This window comes from Podarcis melisellensis (assembly GCF_964234715.1).
Source record: "Podarcis melisellensis genome assembly, chromosome: 2".
Classification (NCBI taxonomy): domain Eukaryota; kingdom Metazoa; phylum Chordata; class Lepidosauria; order Squamata; family Lacertidae; genus Podarcis; species Podarcis melisellensis.
The window spans coordinates 110,669,569-110,682,528 of record NC_138529.1 but is presented as its reverse complement, the minus strand read 5'-3'; the positions used below and the strand labels follow the sequence as shown (position 1 = coordinate 110,682,528).

The following is a 12,960-nucleotide window of genomic DNA, read 5'->3' as shown; positions in this document are numbered from 1 at the left end:
GCAAGATCATAAGTGGCCTGGAAGACAGAAAAAAGGATGAGCTTTGTGCTGAAAAGACAACAATGTGGGCACCAGCGGAGGAAGAGGGGGGCAGGGGGAGTGCACCGCCCCTGACAGCACGATCCTGGTGGGGTGCCAACATGGCTGCCTCCCACCCGCACTGGGTGCCATGCCCCTGCGGGTGGTACGCCATGCCCCCAGGGTGTGCGCCAGCCACGACCCCGACTGCTCTCTGCTCCCTGGTGCTGGAACTCTGCCACCAAATGTAGGTGCCCCTATGGTTTTGACTGTGAACCATACCATCTCCTACAAAGAAGTCCCTTGTGGCTTGTATTGCCAGTTCGGCTGCTTGTTGATGCAGCTGATGATGTGGGGAGAGGCGGGGGTCATTTGTCTCCTTGTTGATCCCCCCCGTGGGAGAGAAATATTGCAGAGGATCGTTTCTTCCACCATGTCCACATTTGCCTACAAAGACAATGCAGGAAATAAGAATAAGCTGGACTGGATCAGAGCAATGTTGCATCTATGTACGTCAGGCATATATATAATTTTTATAATACTTATAATATTTTTATAATATTTTATATTATTTTATTGTATTATATTAAGTTTATACATATACAGTGGTACCTCGGGTTACATACGCTTCAGGTTACAGACTCCACTAACCCAGAAATAGTACCTCGGGTTAAGAACTTTGCTTCAGGATGAGAACACAAATTGTGCTCCGGAGGTGCGGCGGCAGCAGGAGGCCCCATTAGCTAAAGTGGTGCTTCAGGTTAAGAAGAGTTTCAGGTTTGATTCCCTCCCCCTCTTTCTTTTCCTTTTCCTTTCTCCTCCTGCGATGAGGTTTCAATATTTTAATGTTGTATTTTAATTTTGGTTTTAAGTTGTATTCATTCAATTTGTTTTTATTATTGCTTGTTAGCCGCCCTGAGCCCAGCCTTGGCTGGGGAGGGCGGGGTATAAATAAATATTATTATTATTAGTAGTATTATTATGCATGTGTTAAAATAAAGCAAAAATGGGGGACAACTGGCAACAAAACAAAACAAACTCCAGCAATGATCTCTGGCCTTACCTTTGGGTTTGGACGTGCACTGTCCTGCTTTGTACCCACTTGTGAGCAGGTCATTCACCACGATGTTTCCATCACATGAGAACTGGCCTCTGTCAAGCAATGTGGAAGTTGGTAAATGTACTGTTTTTTGATTACCGGTAATTTATTTGAGAGGAGGGGAAGGCTGCTCAGCACTATGACCACTCACCCCAAACCACATTTGATATACTTTCTAAAGATTAATAAAATCATCATCATCCAACCAGACCAAGGGCTGTGCACTAGGTTTCATTTTTTCCAAATACTGTATTTTCTGGCGTATAAGACTACTTTTGGACTTTTTGGACGCGGGTGGTGTCCAAGGGCTTGCCGATCAGAAGGTCAGCGGTTTGAATCCCCACGACGGGGTGAGCTCCCATTGCTCAGTCCCTGCTCCTGCCAACCTAGCAGTTCAAAAGCACGTCAAAGTGCAAGTAGATAAATAGGTACCGCTCCAGCGGGAAGGTAAACGGCATTTCCGTGCACTGCTCTGGTTTGCCAGAAGCGGCTTAGTCATGCTGGCCACATGTCCCAAAAGCTGTACTCTGGCTCCCTCGACCAATAAAGGAAGATGAGCGCCGCAACCCCAGAGTCTGTCACAACTGGACCTAATGGTCAAGGGTCCTTTTACCCTTTACCTAAGACTACTTTTTAACACAGGAAATTCTTCTCAAAAGTCGGGGGTTGTCTTATACACTGGCTACAGCAGCAACTCCCCACCAAAGGACAAAACGACAGCAAATTAAATCAGTGGACACCAAGCTCTCTAGATGAAGCAGAAATACGCTTGAAAATTGGCCCCAGAAGCCCCCCCAATCACCAGCAACAGAATGACCCTAACTGCTCCTGGTAGTAGACCACGTGGTCCAAAATGGTGGCCTTGTGTTGCCCCAGCAACTAGACACGTGGCCGCTGCCTCAGCCCAAGCAGCCCCCACAGTAAAAGAAAAGGAAAGGCTCATAACAAAGGCAGGGAACCAACAACAGCATTAAGCGCGCCCCCGGCCACTGGGAAGTGGAGCGGATTTCCGAGCCGGACTGGAGACTTTTTTTAAAAAAAAATTTATTTGGTGTGCGTTGGAAGAGGGTTAGTCTTATACGTTGAGTATATCCCAAACTCTAGATTTTAACTGGAAAAGTTGGGGGTCGTCTTATACGCCCAGTCGTCTTATACGCCGGAAAATACGGTACTAAATAGTTGAGAGAAGGTATATGCCAGTGTTTTTGGCAGGGATGGGGAACTTGTGATCCTTAGACTTTGTTGGATTAAACTCCTATCATTCTTGACAACTGGCCTTGCTGCCTGGGGCTGGCAGGAGTTGGAGTTTTAATAGCAGATAAAAAATTTCAGGAAGTATTGAAGCCATGGGGGGTGGGGAACCACAATTTTTCCTGTTTCCCCCAAGAAAAAACACACCACAATTTTCAGGGGGGAAATACAATATTTTTTTAAAAGCCCTCTTGACACTGTTGGCCTAGATCAGGTTTCCTCAACCTCAGCTCTTCAGATTTTTTTTGGCCTACAACTCCCATGATCCCTAGCTAGCAGGACCAGTGGTCAGGGATGATGGGAATTGTAGTCCCTTCCATCTCTACAGTTCTTTCATTCTGTGACATGGCAAAAGTCATTTTGTAACTTTCGGAGCATGGGACGCATTAAGTATAATTTGGTTTTACCATATGTCTGGAAGATTAAAAAGTAGAGTTTATTTAGACAATAGTTACGAATTGAATTCATCCGCTTTACATTTTTTTTGGCACAAACGGGTAGGGGACGTAGCATCTCTTTGGGTTTGAGGAGCATAAACAGAGGAGTTTCTGCACTTAGAAACACAGCACAAAAAGAAGTATGGATGAGCCCTCTCTCTCAGTGGGAGACCACAAAAGAAAGGAGGAAAAAAATTAAGGTGCCACAGAGTTACACAGGGAGTAATGCTCCTTTGTTGCCACCAGCTCATGCGCCAACAATAGAACAATGGGTTCAACCAGTTCTCAGTAAGCCTGAAATAGAGTCCTGTAGTGATTTCATGCTCTTTATTGCAGCTTGTAAAACAGTGATGGAATTTCCCCCCAAACCTCAGGCTTTTATATACATTATTTACACAATGAGTCCCGTCTGATTGGCTGATTCTGCTTCTCTCCTGGAGCCTGATTGGTCTTCTCCTGCAGGCCTATCAGTTGTTGCATTCTACGAACCTACCAGCCTAATAGGCTGATTAACTCCCTCCTGGAGCCTGATTGGTCTTCTCCTGCGAGCCAATCAGTTGTATCATTCTAGGATCCTACCTGCCTATTCTAGGATCCAAGCTTAGGACATAGCAAAGCCCATGGAAGGAGGTGAGGGGAGAATATGAGACTTACCCTGGGAGCCTTTTGCAGTTGTCACAGGTTTTCTTAGAAGCAGGAGCAACCGGGAAAACAGGACTGGCTGGGTTTACTGTAGAACACACAGGAAAGGGGGAAAGATGCTGTTTTAGCAGAGACATCACCTTGCCAACAAAGGTCCGTATAGTCAAAGCTATGGTTTTCCCAGTAGTGATGTATGGAAGTGAGAGCTGGACCAATAAATTGATCGCCAAATAATTGATGCTTTTGAATTATGGTGCTGGAGGAGACTCTTGAGAGTCCCGTGGACTGCAAGAAGATCCAACCTATCCATTCTGATGGAAATCAGCCCTGAGTGCTCACTGGACGGACAGATCCTGAAGCTGAGGCTTCAATACTTTGGCCACCTCATGAGAAGAGAAGACTCCCTGGAAAAGACCCTGATGTTGGTAAAGATGGAGGGCACAAGGAGACGGGGATGACAGAGGATGAGATGGTTGGATAGTGTTCTCGAAGCTACCAGCATGAGACTGACCAAACTGCGGGTGGCAGTGGAAGACAGGAGTGCCTGGCATGCTCTGGTCCATGGGGTCACGAAGAGTCGGACACAACTAAACGACTACAAAACAACAACAATGAACTTCTCTTAAATCTGTAATTCAGCAGCTCAGACAGATTTATCACGCTTCTGTAAACTTATTTGAGACCACAACTGGAAAAAGCAGGCTATATGTTTTAAAAATTGGCTCAGTAAAAAAAGCAAAAGGTTCTTTGGGTCCCTTGGCCGATTCCCACTGACTAGTTGGAATGAATTTGTCTAACTCTGTAGGATGGTCAAACTGGGCAGGGTCAAACAACAGCATTAATGATTGCAAAAAAAGAGAAGAAGAAAAAAAAGAGAGAGAGAGTAATTTTACCATGACTGGAATAATTTAATTTTTGGAAGGTTCAGTATCATCAGCTTCTTTTGAGCTTTCTAAGTTGTCTTAGATTTAATCGAAGGTTACCAGATTTTTTCCCAATGAATCCGGGGACACTTTTCAACTTCAATGGATTTTGAATGGGGGCTGATTTGTAAATCTGGGGACTGTCCCCGGGAAACAGGGATGTCTGGTAACCTTAAATTTTAATCAACAGATTTTATGACGATTCCCATCTGAAATCAACATCTAGCCCAAGCAGGGAGGTGAGACCCACCAGCTGATATCTTTGCATTGCCATCGGGACTTACATAGGTGTTCGTAAGGTTTGTCTTTCCCCAGCTCAACCCAGTTGGTGTTACTGTAGAATTTCTGGAGGATGTGAAGAGCTTTTCCAGCACTACGGCGAGCTGATTCCAAAGCCGACGAGCTCACTGGGACTTTCAGGCTGGCCAGCATAGAGTTCTGCAGGTTTCGAAGTTGGCTTATACCTGGCAATCAGAAGAATTTTAAGAGAGATTAAAATAAAAGATCAGAATTTGTTTATGTATGCCACAGCCGCCGCGAGAATCCTACTGGCCCCAAAATGGAAAATACAAGATTTACCAACCATCCAGGATTGGCAGGTGAAGATGACAGTTTTTGCAGAATTTGCCAAATTGACAGGGAGGATCCGGGACCAAGAGGACCAGAGATACAATAACAATTGGAGTAAATTTATTGAATATTTAAAGGAGAACAGCAAAAGCTTAAAGACACTAGCAGGACTGGAATAATACCTTCAACGTAAAATAGTAGAGTTATGACAATAATATATGCAATAAGTATGTGACGTATATACCAGCTGCTGAGAGGGCGGGAAGTCAAGACTCGGCAGAGTCAAAGGGATTATACTGTGATAATAAGGACTGTTGGAAAAAGGATTATATGGAATAAAAATTTCTTTGAAAAAAAGAAGAAAAATGCTTTAAATCAACATTAAATAAAAAGAAATAAAATAGAAGAATTTGAAAGCCCCAATTTCTCCTGTGTCCCCTGAAGTTGTATTCATTCTGTTGTGTATTGAGTCAAAGGATTTTATGTCTGTATTATTATTGTCTGTATTTGCATTAGGGTAAAGTAACTGCCTTTTGGTTCCAGAGGGTACAGCTACTATTGGTTCATTTAAGCTGCTGTATTTGGATCCTCTGTCTTATTGGTTTCCTCCAAAAGGCAGGACTGTGATTGCCTGATATTGTTCCCTCCAAAATGTATCCTTTCTATAGTTAGTTCCCTGTCCCTATAAATGTAGCTTTCCCCTCCTCAGTCTCAGTCTTGTTTGCTTGAATAAAGAAGTGTTACTAGAGAACTGTCTCCAGCATATTATGTCAAGAGAGCTGAAATCACAAATCCCACGTCACAACAACTGGCGACGAAGGTGGGATCCGGAATGCTGAGGAGCGGTTAAGCGCAGCCCTGCCTCGGAGTCTGGATTGTAGCTCACTGGCCAGCTGAGAAGACGACCCTGCCCACAGGACCATGCAGAGTCCAAGGGTATTGGAGCCCTTCCAGCTATCAGAGCCCCACACGTGGGAAGACTACGTCGAACGCTTCGAGTTCTTCGCAGTGGCTCAAGGGATCACCGATGCCAGCAAAAGAAGGGCCACATTCCTGAGCTACTGTGGGCCTGAGATCTTCACGCTGGCCAAGGCATTGCTTGCTCCAGCGAAGCTAAGTGAGACATCTCTCAAAGATATTCTTGCCTGCCTACCAGGCCATTTGTCACAACACATTCAACTTGTTTTTATTATTGCTTGTTAGCCGCCCTGAGCCTGGCCTTGGCTGGGGAGGGCGGGGTATAAATAAAAAATATTATTATTATTATTAAACCCGAGAAACACCAGATTCCCAATGGGATGCTGTTCCCTCTTCCCTGGAACCTCTTTCTCCAGAGATGGTGACGTTGTGGCCTTCAAATGCTGCTGAGGCTCAAATTTCCCTCACCTCTGAGCGCTGTCTGTGACTGCAGGGACTGATGGGTGGTAGAGGCCAACAATCTTTGAGGGGCCACAGGATACCCCTCCCTGTTTTGATCCAAGATTGGAGGTATGCTTCGCTGTAGACTTGGTGATTTGTAATTTCTTTTTTTAAAATATTTTTTATTGCTTTTTAACATACATACATATCATACATATCACAAACATACTTACACAGCCAAGAAAAAAGGGAAAAAAAGAAAAAACGAAAAACGAAACATGTAATAAAAATATAGACAACTCAACTTACATTGACAAACACTCATCGACTTCCCTTTATCTCGATTTCGGAATAAAGTTATCATATTTTTTATCCGCAGTGTCTCATTTTTCAAGCAATTTTTATGTAGTAAGAGTTATCTCATACCTACTGTGATTTTTCAAATATATATTTGTTTTTTATCAACATTTTTATTTTCCTTTTATTTCTGTTTCCATATATAACTTAAATTTGTCCCATTCATTATTAAATTTTGTACTTTTTTGATTTCTTATTTTCTGTGTCAATTTTGCCAGTTCTAAAGAGTCAAATAGTTTAGATTGCCACTCTATTATCGTTGGGATTTTAGACGTTTTCCAAAACTGTGCTATGAGGGTTCTGGCAGCCACTGTTGCGTATTGAAAAAATGTTTTATCTTCCTTTTTGATTTCTTCGCCAATTATCCCCAGGAGGAAAGCTTCAGGTTTTTTGCTAAAGGTGTATTTGAGGACTTTTTTTAAAAGACTTGGTGATTTGTAATTTCAACGGTTCTGGCATCTGGGTGGGTCAAGAGGCTGTAGTTTGGGTGCAGGGTCTCCGTTGGTCAATGGGAGCAGAACTAATCACAAAAGCTTGAGTCCCAGGGCTGGACTAAGATGCTAGAGCAGTCCCAAGGCTGCCATGTGACATTTTGCTACCGAGTTAGTAGGCAAGATGGTTTCAAAACCCACCAGGCTGGCAGCTGAATTACAGTGGTACCTCGTGTTACAGACGCTTCAGGTTACAGACGCTAACCCAGAAATAGTACCTTGGGTTAAGAACTTTACCTCAGGATGAGAACAGAAATCGCGCAGCAGCAGGGGAGGCCCCATTAGCTAAAGTGGTACCTCAGGTTAAGAACGGAGATCCAGAACAAATTAAGTTCTTAACCCGAGGTACCACTGTACTTTTAATCTGGTGAAGAAACCTCCTCTGCCACCTCATGGGCTTCCATGGCAGGCCTCGTGGCACATGCTTTGCACCCCAGCTCACAGTAGCTGCTGTCCAAAGTGGCCGTCTTCTTCTGGGAACTGTAGCACTATGAGGGGAATATGGATCTCTTAACAACTTTCAGCAGCTGTAGCAAACTACAGTTCCCAGAATTCTTTCTGGGAGGGGGGCAAGCCATTACTGCTAAGATGGCATAATAGTGCTTTAGCTGTACGTTGTGGATAAGGCCCAACAGTCAGGGGAATCAGAACCAATGCCAGGCAGAACTATTCTCCCTGCTGATGGGACCTAACTCGAAGGGTTCAGTTGCCCGCTTTCATCGCCATTGGACATCACCCCGTTTGGCTTGCCTAACATCCACTGCACACTTTCTCTCTCTTTCCCACCTGCCTTTTCACTCCATTCCCCCCTTCTGACCTGCCGCTGTGTTTGACAGCCCCAAACACTTAGAATCATAGAATCATAGAGTTGGAAGAGACCACAAGGGCCACAAGTCTGGGGATGGGGAGAGGGGTCTGCTTTGCCAGTGTGTTCCCTACAGAAGGATAGCACGTCCTGCTCATTGGCAAAGGGTTCAGTCCTGCTCTCTGTGGGGATCTGAGCCCCCAACACATCACCCCAAACATCGCTCCGCGCACCTTCACCCCACAAAAGCCACACCGCCTCTTACTTTGGACAATCTTTTCGCAGTAGAAGAAGTAGCTATTGTCCTTCTTGTGGTCGGTTTCCACTTGATTGTTCGCATCGACAAGTTCCTGCATGGCTTTGAGTAACCGACTGGGAGAGACGTCAGCTGTGCAAGAAAAAAGGGAAAGGTCCCATTAGTTTGGAACCACACAAATCTGCACATGAAAATGCAGCTGCTTTTCGAAGTGGTCCTGATCCCCGAGGCACTTATATGCGCAAGCAGAGGTGGATATGCTCTGCTCCCTGAACTGCTTGTGGACCTCATCCTAATTTGATGGGAATACCAAGGAACGGGGGGTGGGGTGGGGGGAAACAAGGGAAAGGAGGTGGCAGAGGTAAAGAAAAGGGGGTGGCATGGAGAAAGAAAAACAGAAGGGCGAAAGGGGCGACACAGAGAAAACTGGGTGAGGGAAAAGATGAGCTTGGCAGCATGCAGGCCAGACAGATAAGATAATAAAGTGCCCCCTGCTTTAAGGTTTGACAGTGGGAAAAAGGATAGGATGAGAAGGATGGGGACGTTATAGGCACTCACACAGCCTTCTAGTAATAGTAATAGAAATAGTTTCTTAACATATACCTTGCCCATCTGACAGGGTTTCCCCAGTCACTCTGGGAGGCTTTCAACAGGATGCAAAAAAACACACAGTGAAACATTAGATACAGTGGTACCTTGGGTTACAGACGCTTCAGCTTACAGACACTTCAGGTTACAGACTCCGCTAACCCAGAAATAGTACCTCGGGTTAAGAACTTTACCTCAGGATGAGAACAGAAATGTGCGGCGGAGGCAGGAGGCCCCATTAGCTAAAGTGGTACCTCAAGTTAAGAACAGTTTCAGGTTAAGAACGGACCTCCGGAACGAATTAAGTTCTTAACCCGAGGTACCACTGTATTAAAATCTTTATGATACAGGGCTACCTTCAGGTGTCTTCAGAAAGTTGTATAATTGTTCATCTCCTTGACATCTGATGGGATAGTAGGATAGATCCACATGCCCAAATCTCCCCTAAGATAAATGGGGTTTAGTGACTACTTAGGGGTGGGAAGCTGACAACCAGGATTTTTTTAGATCTCTAGGGTGGGTGGAGGGACGCGGGTGGCACTGTGGGTTAAACCACAGAGCCTAGGACTTGCTGATCAGAAGATTGGTGGTTCGAATCCCCGCGACAGGGTGAGCTCCCGGTGCTTGGTCCCTACTCCTGCCAACCTAGCAGTTTGAAAGCACGTCAAAGTGCAAGTAGATAAATAGGTACCGCTCTGGCGGGAAGGTAAATGGCGTTTCCGTGCGCTGCTCTGGTTTGCCAGAAGCAGCTTAGTCGTGCTGGCCACATGACCTGGAAGTTATACGCCGGCTCCCTCGGCCAATAAAGCAAGATGAGCGCTGCAACCCCAGAGTCAGTCATGACTGGACCTAATGGTCAGGGTTCCCTTTACCTGGAGGGTAGGTAGACCTTTAGGTTTTTAAGAGGAAAGGCTCAGACTGGCAGCCGTGACTCTCAGGTCTGTTACCAGGGGCCAGGAGGTCTACTGCGTTAAAGCAGTTCGCAAGGACTCCTGGGCTCTGTCAGCTGCCATAGATGGGAGCAATGAGACCAAGCATTTGTGGATCCAAGTCTCCTGGTCCTGCTGGTCAGCAAATGAGGTCAGATTCCTAGCAAGGCTGCGCAGGGTCGATCCTCTGCAAAAGCCACAAGGCCCAGTTGCATCAGTCAAGGAGAAGTCTTCACGCCCATGCCTTCTGAGCTTACCTTTGTAGAAGGCCTTGAAGAGCCGAGTAGCGTCCAAAGGCTTCATATTTTCCAGCTCTCCTGGGGCCACAGGTCTTTTCCCAGGCAACGGGTTCCTCTCCATGTAACGGGCGACAGCCCGCAGCACCCCTGCTGTCGTGATGTCAGCATCTGTGAAGACTGCCGGATCTATACCTCCCGATTCGTGGTTGGGGAGGAATCCGCTCACGTTGTCCAGGCAGAAGAGCAGGGAGAGCAGCAACATGCTTTGAAGCTGGGTGGAGGGGGAGAGAAGGGAACACATCTTCTGCAGATGTTCTGCAGTGTGCTCCTCACCCAGCTTGTTAAATAGCTGAGCCTGCACTGGAACCTCTTATCTATTCAGTCTACTCCCTCCTACTTATTGGCAGACAGATAGGATTTCTGGGGAAAACCTGACTCCCAACTCCCATCTGGGGAAGGGCTCTAGCTCAATGGGTCTGGACCTCTGGGTCAAGCTTCTTATGCAACATATCTTAGGTGCCATCCCCAGCATGTCTAGATAAGGCTGGAAAACAACTCCAGCTGATGCCCTGGAAAACCCTTGCCAGTCTCTTCTGAGCTAGATGAGTCAATTATGCAGATTCCTGTGTTTATTGATCAACCACCGTTCACCAGAATCTCCCAGATAGAAAAGGGAGAGGTGCCACAATGAGAGTCAATGTGGTGTATAGAATCATAGAATAGAATCATAGAATCATAGAGTTGGAAGAGACCACAAGGGCCATGGAGTCCAACCCCCTGCCAAGCAGGAAACACCATCAGAGCACTCCTGACATATGGTTGTCAAGCCTCTGCTTAAAGACCTCCAAGGAAGGAGACTCCACCACACTCCTTGACAGCAAATTCCACTGTCGAACAGCTCTTACTGTCAGGAAGTTCTTCCTCATGTTTAGGTGGAATCTTCTTTCTTGTAGTTTGGATCCATTGCTCCGTGTCCGCTTCTCTGGAGCAGCAGAAAACAACCTCTCTCCCTCCTCTATGTGACATCCTTTGATATATTTGAACATGGCTATCATATCACCTCTTAACCTCCTCTTCTCCAGGCTAAACATGCCCAGCTCCCTTAGCCGTTCCTCATAAGGCATCATTTCCAGGCCTTTGACCATTTTGGTTGCCCTCCTCTGGACATGTGGTGTAGCAGTTAAGAACGGTGGACTCGTAATCTGGTGAACTGGGTTCGATTCCCCACTCCTCCACATGCAGCTGCTGGGTGACCTTGGGCCAGTCACACTTCTCTGAAGTCTCTCAGCCCCACTCACCTCCCAGAGTGTTTGCTGTGGGGGAGGAAGGGAAAGGAGAATGTTAGTCACTTTGAGACTCCTTAGGGTAGTGGTAAAGCGGGATATCAAATCCAAACTCCTCCTCCTCCTCCTCCTTCCTTCCTTCCTTCCTTCCTTCCTTCCTTCCTTCCTTCCTTCCTTTTATTTCCTATGAATAAATATAACAGGACTATCAAATGTCCTGTAAAATGTGCATTGTTTTAAAATTAATTTTTATGACTTTATTTGCATTGCTGTTCTTCTTACAGGTTATACAATGGCAAGGGATTCTGGGTGCAATGCTGCTCATACACTTGGCTTTTCGCCTACCTCGTAGCAAATTGTCACAACTTCTTTGGCTTTGGCAGTTAGGCATTGGTAAGGGTATTGTTATGTAGATGAAAGAGGGGGGAGGAAGCGCCATCACCTGCCCCACATATTGAAGGGTAGCCCGATAAAGGATTCCGGGGGGCGTGGCCCTATCCGAAGCCTATGGAGGTGAGGGCCTAAGGCACACCCCCGAGTGGTGACCCCAGGGGAGTTCCTAGTTGATGTGCATCAGCAGGACTCCCCCTACTGGTCGTTGACCCTTCCCGGACTTCAAGCAGGCAGGCTGAAGCCGGATAGTCAATAGGACCAATGCCCAAGCCAATACCGCTCTTGCCTGTAACCAATAAAGTTGTGGCCATTTCTTGCCCATTAACCTAATTAACGGTGTCTTGTGTCTTTATTTCCATCAGGGGGAGGCAGGAACATGCCACGCAATGTTTGTCTGTGCAAAGTTTGAAGAGATGAGACTCCAGCCCCAGGCTTCACTAATGTCTTTGCAGAGAATATTATTTCAGGTGTATTTCAAGCTCTAAATCTACCCTCTGGGTTCTGCCCCTGGGGACAAACCACACATTAGGCCTAATGCCTCGTTTGCTGCTGTCCCTTTAACAAATTGCAGGCAAAGGGGGGAAATCCCAGTTCCTGCGAACTGCAGCTCTGAATACCACCAGTCCCTTGTGCCTGTAGTTCTTTCATTTTGGAAAACAAACACGATTGCATAGCAGTGTGTGCCTTAATCAGAATGTGTGGCTTTGGCCCTGCTTAGTGTGAAACGCCCTTCACCTGCAGATATTTTGGCCCGAAAAGAGGCCAAAATCATGCAGGTCTTCAGCCAAGTCAGTTCTTCGGAAAAAGATGTTTACAGCAAAGTGAGTTCAAGATTAAGGTCATGTCCACACAGGAATGGGCAACTTTATGAGTTTCAGTTTCTTATTTTTCCAATCGTAAGTTCAACTCTCCCCATTTCCACATCAGCATGTAATTATTAAATTTTAAGTCATCAATATTGTAGTTTGGTTTTTCCTAATGTATGCCTTTTTGTATGTACTCTTGCTTAATTTACACACTTTTTTGCAAAGCACTTTCCCCTGATATAAATCATTTTCCCCCCTGTTATTTTCATAAATTTATGCATTTCTAAGCACACTTTGCCCTAGTATATAGTATATGTATTTTGGTAAACATTACATGGCCAGTAGCATAGGTAGCCGGGGGCAGGGTGGGGAGGTGTTATGAGAAAAAAACTGCTCCTTTCCCCCTTATGGGGTACCCAAGAGCCTATATAGAGTCCTTTTGTAGGTTCTCTATCGGTAGGAGAAAATAACATAGGCCAACCAGAGAATATTGACAAGCAAAGCAGCTAGTAAG

General features: G+C 45.7%; 1 protein-coding gene across 1 annotated transcript in view; it reads right to left on the bottom strand.

The window, feature by feature from the left end:
• Positions 1–10,375, bottom strand: part of LOC309364391 (von Willebrand factor A domain-containing protein 7-like) — a 35,605-nt gene extending 25,230 nt beyond the window's left edge. Inside the window, exons 1-6 of the mRNA XM_081901573.1 lie at positions 9,983–10,375; positions 8,218–8,340; positions 4,655–4,834; positions 3,460–3,535; positions 1,082–1,170; positions 301–465 (exon numbers count right to left, since the gene is read on the bottom strand). Of these exons, the coding sequence (XP_081757699.1) occupies positions 301–465; positions 1,082–1,170; positions 3,460–3,535; positions 4,655–4,834; positions 8,218–8,340; positions 9,983–10,265 (916 nt within the window). The 5' untranslated portion in view covers positions 10,266–10,375. The remainder of the gene's footprint in view (positions 1–300; positions 466–1,081; positions 1,171–3,459; positions 3,536–4,654; positions 4,835–8,217; positions 8,341–9,982) is intronic.
• Between the last annotated feature and the right edge of the window lie 2,585 nt (positions 10,376–12,960).